General features: G+C 33.7%; 1 protein-coding gene across 7 annotated transcripts in view; it reads left to right on the forward strand.

The window, feature by feature from the left end:
* Nucleotides 1–10,178, forward strand: part of EXOC1 (exocyst complex component 1) — a 53,822-nt gene extending 43,644 nt beyond the window's left edge. For all 7 annotated transcript variants that reach the window (XM_007496434.3, XM_001362940.4, XM_007496437.3 and 4 more), the window contains 4 exons: nt 516–699; nt 7,310–7,509; nt 7,996–8,190; nt 9,254–10,178. In XM_007496434.3, the coding sequence (XP_007496496.1) occupies nt 516–699; nt 7,310–7,509; nt 7,996–8,190; nt 9,254–9,406 (732 nt within the window). In that variant the 3' untranslated portion in view covers nt 9,407–10,178. The remainder of the gene's footprint in view (nt 1–515; nt 700–7,309; nt 7,510–7,995; nt 8,191–9,253) is intronic.
* Nucleotides 10,179–10,425: the final 247 nt, after the last annotated feature.

Below are 10,425 nucleotides of genomic sequence, written 5' to 3' on the forward strand. Positions count from 1 at the left end.
ATTTTGTTACAAATGCAGTGTGTGTGTGTGTGTGTGTGTGTGTGTGTGTGTGTGTGTATTGGGTAGATAGAATTCAATTAATGTTAGTGAGTATATTTAAACTCTAACCTTTCAACTTTGTATCTAAAATCTCCAGAGAGAATCTACATAATTGTTTGATTTCAAGGAATTTTTATTTCAGATAAAGTCAAATATTTGTTATGTGTGTCTATATAAAAGAGGAACATCATAACAAAAATAATATAAAATAGTAAACAATTCTCACAGTGCCCTTTTCACTAGTACTTTACTCCCTAGGTCCCCAAAACAAATTTCATTGATTTGCATTTTTAAAGCAGCTTATTTTAGAAGGCTTTATGAAGTCTTTTGTTGTTTTTGCTGTAATTGTTCATATCCATTTAATTAGAACCAAAAATATATTACCATCTTTACATATACTACAGTTAGTTGTTTATCAGTCATTATGTTTCTTATTGTTAGGGTATTACATTGCCTTACTTTCTGCCTATCTTTAGAGTAACCAGATAAGGCAGATGGAAGAAGTAAAGATCTCTAAGAAAAGCAAAGTGGGGATTCTTCCATTTGTTGCTGAATTTGAAGAATTTGCAGGACTTGCTGAATCAATCTTCAAAAATGCAGAGCGTCGTGGAGATCTAGATAAAGCTTACATAAAACTTATAAGAGGAGTCTTTGTTAATGGTAAGTTTTAGTGGTTTTAGTAGGAATTTTTCAGTCACTTTACCATCTTTTTTGGCTAATTTTGCAATAATTTGAAGATAAGCTTTGATTTGTATTTTGAATCCTGTTTTTTCAGTGAATTATCTAATGAAAATGCTTCCAAATTCCAAAAAAAGCAGGAGTTGTGTCTGTATGTACATGTACATATGTAAAATCTATGCAGTTATCCAGAAGCATTTTTAAGAACCTATATTTGGGGCAGCTAGGTGTCTCAATGCATAGAAAGCCAGTCCTGGAAATGGGGAAGTCTTGGGTTTAAATATGACCTCAGACACTTCCATGCAGTATGACCTGGGGCAAGTTAACTAACCCTAATTGCCTGGCCCTTCCTGCTCTTCTGCCTTGGAACCAATACTTAGTTTTGACTTTAAGTTGGAAGGTAAGGATAAAAAAGAAAGAAAGAACCTATATTCATTCGTTCAGGATTCAACAATTTTTTCTTTTTTTACATATATTTTTTCAATACAATTATTAATATTTTTCTGAAATTTCATTATCCATGTTCTCTCCCTCTTTCCCACTCACCTCCCCTTCCCCAGGATGGCAGATAATATGATACATGTTATACATGTTTTATCATACATATTCCATGTTTCTCATGTTATGAAAGAAGACATATCACACTAGAGAAAAATTTATGGAGGAAATAAAATATAGAATGGTATGCTTCAATCTGCATTCAGACACTATTAGTTCTTTATATGGCAAGGGATGGTCTTTTTCATCCTGAATCCCTTGCAGTTGTCTTGGAGTCTTGTATTACTGATTCACAGTTCATTCACAATTGATCATTATAAATTATTGCTGTTACTGTGTATACAATCCTTCTGGTTCTACTCACTTTTCATCATTCCATATAAGTCTTCTCAGGTTTTTTTTCTGATTGTCTTGTTCCTCATTATTTATGGCACTGTAGTATAATAATCATATACTGCAACTTGTTCAGCCATTTCTTAAGTGATGGACAACCCTTCAGTTTCCAATTCTTTGCCACCATCCAAAATTTCCATAAACATTTTTTGTACAAGTAAGTCTTTTTCCTTTATATTTAATCTCTTTGGGACATAGACCTAATAGTGGTATTGCTGAGTCAAAGGGTATATACACAGTTTGATGGCCTTTAGGGCATGGTACCAAATTGCCAGAATGATTTTATCAGTTCACAGCTCCACCAACAGTGTATTAATGGGCCAATTTTACCACATTCTTTCCAACTTTTATCATTTTCCTTTTTTGTCATAGTAACCAGTCTCATAGATAATGAGGTGGTAAAACTTATTCTAATTGACATTCCCCCAATTAATTGTGGTTTAGATCATTTTTCATCTGACTAAATATGGTTTTAATTTCTTCATCTGAGAATGATTCAACAAACATTTATTGAATACCCACTGTTAGTATTGTAAGCAAAATGGGTTAGCGTAATGAATAGCTACAAAAGAGGGTTTTGTTCTTCAGGAGATATCCCTAGGTTGCTTTAGCTGTCTGTAGGCTTCTGTGAACAACTGAACTGAATTGTGGTGGATTGCACCAGCAATTCTTCCAGGCCTTTTAAAGGAGCTCACATAATAGAAAAGGGGATTATATGTCTGAAGTTTACATTAAAATTTTCAAACACAATCTTATTGCAACTAGCAATACTATTAAGTGGGTCTGACCCAGTTTAAAATGTAATTGGGAAATATTAAAGAAATTAAAATAAAATTAATTTAATTTAAAAACCATAGAAGATAGATAATGTTAATATGTAGTTTTCTAAGTCAGAATGTGGCCTGCCTTGATCCTCTAACAGTTTAGTGGAGCTTGCATGTAGACGTGAGTTAAATTTTTATACAGTGAGTTACTAGTTTTTAGTTGAAGGATTCTTTTTTGTTTGCCTGTTTTATTGCTTTAGAAAATTTAAAAGGATAAGAAAATAGAACTCTTTAGGTTCCAGAAATTTTAAGGAACAACAAAAGAAACCTGATTCTAGTATAGAGCAATAAGTACAAAGAAATTTGGATTCTTTAATAATGAAAATGACTGAATTTCCTACTTCTAGTACTTATATTTTATTTCTTATCTGCATTACCAGAAGACCATGGTCATTTAATAGCATTTTCTTTGAAGAGAAGGTCCTCTTAACTTGATATAAAAGATAGAATCAATATAATAATGATGCATTTAAGTAATATTTCATCAAGAGGATTTGAAGGTAGAGACAATAAGGACTATGTAGGATAATCTAAAAATATATAAACTACGTATACCTTTCTACCAAGCCATCCTGATGATTTTTTAAATAATAATTTTCCCAGCAGAGATATTACTAGGATGGAGCAAGTGAAATAATGTCCACAATATATCAAAATTTAGAGAGCAATAAATTTGTTTTCTTTCATCAGATAGAAACAACTGAGCTCAGCTACAAGTTAGCAAGAAAAATCAGTCAAAAATAGGAAATTACAGGTATTTCTGAACCACCCTCATAAAATCACTTTAAAAATAGCCTGCCCATGCCTTGCTCTCTAAACAACATAGGGCCTTTGTGGAATAGTATTTCTGGATCAATGTCTTCCTGAAATGGTGGTGTTCTGAGATCTCTGCTCCAAAAGAAATGTGTGTCCTGGAATGCTCTTCCCTAGGAATTTGTCCTGCAAAGTTAGTTGAAGAAACCATTAGTCACATTCTTTGGTTCTTGCCCCCAGGCAACAGAATTGTTAGTTAGGTCTTCTCCCCCCCCCCCCCCCCCACTTTCTTAGGATAAAGTTTTATCTTAATAGAAAATGTTATTTCATCCCCTTCCCATGTCTTGAGTTTAGCATCTTTTTTTAAAACCTCAATTTTTGCTATCTAACAAATCCCCTGATGTACAAATGCAGTTTGAAGGACCGTTGCTTTAAAAATGCAGCAGCTCTAAAAAGTAATTACTTTAAGAGAAAGAACCTGTAAGAGCTCCTAAATTTTCTAGGTTAATTGGTATCATAAAGGAGTGGTTATTGATTTAAACACAGATTGTACGTGGGAAGAATTAAGGCAGTTTCAGGAAAGGAAAAGGGCAAAGCTAAAGGTAATGAGGCCACTGAAAAATGTCACTAATTCTCTCCAGACCTCACCTTTATTTCCCCAATACCTAAAGAATATAGCAATTTTATGGAATTTTATAAATCTAAGGCTTGGATAGAAAGAAAGTGGTGATTTCTGGAAGAGTGACTTAGAGAAGAAGTTGTTATTAACATAACATTTGGAACACTGCTTTTTTAAAAGTTTGGCCAAGCTCTGACAAGGTTTAATTACTCAAATTTACAAAGAACTAAATCAATTGTACAAAAAATCAAGCCATTCTCCAATTGACAAATGGGCAAAGGACATGAACAGGCAGTTCTCAGCCAAAGAAATCAAAACTATTAATAAGCACATGAAAAAGTGCTCTACATCTCTTATAATCAGAGAGATGCAAATCAAAACAACTCTGAGGTATCACCTCACACCTAGCAGATTGGCTAACATGACAGCTGTGGAAAGTAATGAATGCTAGAGGGGATGTGGCAAAGTGGGGACACTAATTCATTGCTGGTGGAGTTGTGAATTGATCCAGCCATTCTGGAGGGCAATTTGGAACTATGCCCAAAGGGTGATAAAAGACTGTCTGCCCTTTGATCCAGCTATAGCACTGCTGGGTTTGTACCCCAAAGAGATAATAAGGAAAAAGACTTGTACAAGAATATTCATAGCTGCGCTCTTTGTGGTGGCCAAAAATTGGAAAACAAGGGGTTGCCCATCAATTGGGGAATGGCTGAACAAACTGTGGTATATGTTGGTGATGGAATTATGCTAAAAGGAATAATAAAGTAGAGGAATTCCATGGAGACTGGAACAACCTCCAGGAAGTGATGCAGAGCAAAAGGAGCAGAACCAGGAAAACATTGTACACAGAGACTGATACATTGTGGTACAATCGAAGGTGATGGACTTCTCCATTAGTGTCAATGTAATGTCCCTGAACAATCTGCAGGGATCTAAAAAATACTATCCACAAGCAGAGGATAAACTGTGGGAGTAAAAACATCAATGAAAAGCAACTGCTTGACTACAGGGGTTGAGGGAATATGACTGAGGAGAGACTCTAAATGAACACTCTAATGCAAATACCAACAACAGGGAAATGGGTTTGAGTCAAGAACACATGTGATAACCAGTGGAATCGTGCGTCGGCTATGGGAGAGGGAAAGGTGGTGGGAGGGGGGGGAGGGGAGGAAAAGAAAATGATCTTTGTTTCCAGTGAATAATGTTTGGAAATGACCAAATAAAATAATGTTTAAAATTAAAAAAAAAAAAGAAATTGAGGGCAAGAAACCACCCCTGAAAAAAGAGGATGTGGAAATTTTCTGGCCATTAATTTCTGGACAAGAAATACAAACACAATGAAACTATATTTTTGACTCAAAGAGAATCAGAAACATGTGCACCATTAATGTAAAGAAGAATAAAATAGTGATTTCAAGGGGAAAAAAAAGTTTGGCCAAGAGGTGAATAGCTTAAAATCTAGATCCCACAGGATAACTTGTGTCATTTCCATTCTTTCTTTAAAATAACTATATAAGTTCAAAACTACCCATTAGGCATTTGAGATGTTACAATGAAACATAAGGAAGACTTAGCATTGTACCTGGCACATAGTAGGTACTTAATGATTTTTTAAAAAATATGAATCAGTGAGTATAAAGTTTGGTTATTGTTCATTCGATAAACATTTATTAAACAATTACTGTATACCTAGCAGTGAATACAAATACAAGACAAAAAACTTTCAGGGAGCTTCCATTCCCACAGTGGGGTATAACATTTAGAGAAAAGCTAAAAGCAGTGTAATTTGAAGAGAGAAAAAACAGGAAGATCTCAAAGGGCCACCAAGGACTTTCAGAAGGAGATCATTACTAAATTGAACCTTGAAGAAAGATAAGTCTTCTCCAAGATAGAAGTGAAGAAAATATAGTCCAGATTCTAGAAGCAGCCTGAACAAAAGCACACAGGCACAAGAGAGCTGAAAAAACTCAAGGAGGCTGATTCTGTGGAGAAGAAGTGAATGTATATCATTGGGTACTGATATAAAAGTAAAAGAGTAGATCAGTGGTAAAGTCAGGGTAAAGAAAAATTAGGAATAATGGAGATCCATAACCCAGTGTTTGATAAACTTGAAAATATGAACTCCCTATTTTGATGAGAATTTCTGGGAAAATTGGAAAGCAGTCTTCCACAAATTAGGTTTAAACCCTTCTCTTCCACCATATACCACAAAACTAAAAATGTATAACATTCAGACATGTAATCTGAATATTAAAGAATGATATTTAGTGCAAAAACTATTTCTAAATTTCATGTGTACATAAATCATGCGTGTGTATATATTAGACAAGAACCAATCAGGAACCTTTCAGATCTATGACTTGGGAAGTGACATTTCAACCAAACCAGAGATATAGAGACAATTACAAAAGATAAGGTAAATGAATTTGATTACATGAAATTGAAAAACTTTTGTATGAACACAATGCCACTAGGATAAAAAAGGAAATAGTTTCCCTGGGCAGGGGGGGTAACTTTATAGTAGATATTTCTTGATATTCAAGATATATAGGCTACTAACAGAAATATATGGTTATTTCAGTAGTTGGGCTAGAAAGATAAGAGGGAGGGGGAAATGCTTGTTAATTCTTTTAGAAACATGAAATAAAAACTGCTTCTCTGCCCTTTTTTGCTTTTGAATTTTAATTTTCAAAATTAAATTTGCAATTAAATGTTAAAAGGAAGGAGAAATTTCCATAAAAGATGATAATATGTAACTATGAGTCTATTCTATAAAGCTTGCTTTCTTAAGGTTTTCTAATTCTGCATGTTACTTTCAGAGTTGTTTTGCTTACCTTCTCAACTTGACCCAAAAGATACAAGAAGGCATATCGTCCCTGATGTCTGATATTTGGTTTAGTTCTACTGAATTGGTTGACTTCCCCCCTTATCTTTGTCATAAGAGATTATTCTCTGCAAGAGACACAGGAGAACACCATAGAAAATATAAATGATACCATAACCAAAATACATTAATATAATTTTTGAAATTTGAAATCTGGAAAATATATGGAAATGGTAGAAGAGCACCTTGAAAATGTAGATGAGGGCAGCTTGTGATTGTTAATCTCTTCATGAGAATGATTTAGCTTAAAATAACCCCTTTTAGTATTATGTGTGCTTAAACCAGGAAAAATTCCTCATATCTTACTTTACTTAGACTTAACTTCAACATGATCTTCTCTACATCTTTTATTGAAGGTAAAATGACCAATTTGAGTGTCATCTCCTCTTATACAAGTGCCAATAGGTAGCAGGAAAAAAATACTCCATATAACTGAATCCTCAATTTATAAATAATAAAAATTTGGCATTACTAGAAGACACTGTGGCTAGAATTCACAAGAGTTGGACTTGCCTGTGTTTCCATATTTTTTTTGTCTGATGTCTTTTTACCTACCCAAATGATCCTTTGAGAATTGAGAAAGGATCATTTGATTTTCTTTTAACTCTTTTTATTCTTTAGTGGAGAAAGTAGCAAATGAAAGCCAGAAGACTCCCAGGGATGTGGTGATGATGGAGAACTTCCACCATATTTTTGCAACTCTTTCTCGCTTGAAAATCTCATGTCTTGAAGCTGAAAAGAAAGAAGCTAAACAGAAGTACACAGATCATCTTCAGTCTTATGTTATCTATTCCTTAGGACAACCTCTTGAAAAACTAAATGTAAGTACTTTTTTCGTTTTTTTTTTCAGAGCCAGAACACAAATATTATGTATGTGTATGTTATAAACAAGTTTTTTTAATGCTGTACTATTTTGAAAGAAATGGCATTCGATACCTTTCCTTTATAATTTTAGATAACTAAAAGTTCAAAGGCTCTCCATATCATTCTTTTTTTCCCCTTCCTTTACTTAAATGAATATAGTCAGTAGCTTATATAATCAAGATAGCTGACCATGTCAAAGAAGAAAATGTTAGTTTTAAAGAAACTGCAAAACAATAGAGGGACAAAAATAGCCTCTCTTCAATCAAAGCCCAGTTTAATTAATTATTGAATCACAATATTTTTTTTCTTCTTGAAAAACTATTTGACCAGAGAACATTACAAATCATTAAAATTTTTATCTGTTGTTGATACTTAATATAAGATACAAGAAAAACAGTTCATGTAAGTGTAAATCTTAATTTTCTGATTGAATTTCATTTTAGCATTTTTTTGAGGGTGTTGAAGCTCGAGTAGCACAAGGGATAAGAGAGGAAGAAGTAAGTTACCAACTTGCATTTAATAAACAAGAACTTCGTAAAGTTATCAAAGAATATCCTGGAAAGGAAGTGAAGAAAGGACTAGATAATCTCTACAAGAAAGTTGATAAGCACCTTTGCGAAGAAGAGAATTTGCTTCAGGTATGGATATTTGTTCCTTTTATTAAATATTTCAAAACTTATAAAAATCTTTTTCACCTTCAGCTTATAGAAGGAAAAGATGAGGAATGTTATTTAATGTTCCTAAATTTGAAGACCAGGTTAGTGGATGGGTGAATTAAAGTCAGATATTTCTGAATCAGTGTTTTTCAGTAATCTTTAGAAAATAATACGCCCAAAGGTTTTACATTGCTATCTCTGTTTTGGCATAAGCACTATTCCATTTGGATTCTTTAACTTCTATAGCATGAGTATGACATATAAACACTTTTTATTTGGAATGTTTAAAGATTTTATTCACACAGAGAAAAGATTTACAATGGTTAAATTTGGACTGAAAATATATCTCTTCAGTCTCTTGAAGATTTTCTTATTCATCTGAGCTTTTCTAAATTTTTAATTATTTATGATGATATAGTGGGAGTATACTACTTTTACATCATGACAATAACAATTGCTCTAAACTGTATTTAATATAAAATTGTTATGAAACTACTTTCTTGATTTTGTTTTGGAAATGTAAAAAAAGAAAAAATACCAGAGGCATGAAAAATATAACTTCTTATTACCAAAATAAGGCAACTAAGAAAGCATCAATAACTACCAGCCTATACATATGCCTTAGTATCTAAAATGTATGAAACTAATCTATATATACATCAAAGGTATCCTCAGTGAGGGTACTAAGAAAAATCAAGCAGACAAATAATATTCCACAAAAGAACATATTTTTAGCTAGTACAGAGTTGTCTTTGCACTGTGATTTTATGCCCTCTGAATCATTTGTGAGTCACCATTATATATGGCTATATGGACATTAATCATTATGTGCCGGGCACTATGCTAAGCACTTTATAATTATTATCTCACAACAAGCCTGAGAGGTAGATTATTATAATACCATTTTATAGACGAGGAAATTACACTAGAGACAAATTAATAGAAATGGAATTAATTTTTCCCATATTTAATTATATTTGGCCATATAATATTTTCATTTAATTGCTGTCACAATTTGATGTTTTCTTTCCCTCTTTTATAATAGGTGGTATGGCACTCTATGCAAGATGAATTTATACGTCAGTACAAGCACTTTGAAGGCTTAATAGCTCGATGCTATCCTGGATCTGGTGTTACAATGGAATTCACTATTCAGGACATCCTGGACTATTGTTCTAGCATTGCACAATCACACTAAACACAAAAGAAAAGCTAACAGAGTATTATAAAAATGCTAGGCGATATCCAGATATACCAAACTACATGCTTTAAAAACCTGGATTTGTAATTTTATATATTAATAAATGTTGGCAGATTTCAAGTCAGTGTATAGTAACCAACTACAAATATTAAATGCAGTGTTACAGACTGTAAGTAGCAGCAGCATTGTTCACTTACTAGGATTGTACTAATTTAAAGTAATAATTTTCTGTTAAGTAAATGTCCACCTCAGTCTTCTATCATTCTAAAGGAGATTTACCTTTGTTGGATCCCTTTCTTGCTAATGAGCATTGTAACCTGGAGTATGTGAAGTGCATTGGAAGAACAGTGGATACTCCAACTTTAACTCATTCTCTTTCTTGAGGATCATGTAACCTTTAAAATACTGTACAGGGGGGCCGCTGGGTAGCTCAGTGGATTGAGAGCCAGGCCTAGAGATTGGAGGTCCTGGGTTCAAATCTGGCCTCAGCCACTTCCCAGCTGTGTGACCCTGGGCAAGTCATTTGACCTCCATTGCCTAGCCCTTACCACTCTTCTGCCTTGGAGCCAATACACAGTATTGACTCCAAGACGGAAGGTAAGGGTTTATTTTAAAAAAATAAAATACTGTACAGAACTGTTTTATTTTACTGTGTGTATGTGAAGAGTTAAGGGAGTTCATCTGAATATTTGTAAGCTTGTGTTTTGAGGATTATGTCATATTAAGAATATACTGATGGTGAAATAAAGAGATTTCCTTTAAAAGTCAACTTTGTACTTATTTTGATAGTATTTGTTTTATTTTTAGTCCCATTCAACGTTAAGCACAAGAGGTAGCTAAGTCACCCAGTAGGGTAGAGTGCCAGGCCTGGAGTCAGGACCTGGGTTCAAATCTGTTCTCAGATTCTTCTTACCAGTGTGACCCTGGAAAAGCCACCTAGCCTTTATCAGTCTTCTGCCGTGGAACAAATACCTAGTATCAATTCTAAGACAGGAGATAAGGTTTTTGTTTGTTCT

The sequence above is a fragment of the Monodelphis domestica genome, chromosome 6 (assembly GCF_027887165.1).
Source record: "Monodelphis domestica isolate mMonDom1 chromosome 6, mMonDom1.pri, whole genome shotgun sequence".
NCBI lineage: Eukaryota > Metazoa > Chordata > Mammalia > Didelphimorphia > Didelphidae > Monodelphis > Monodelphis domestica.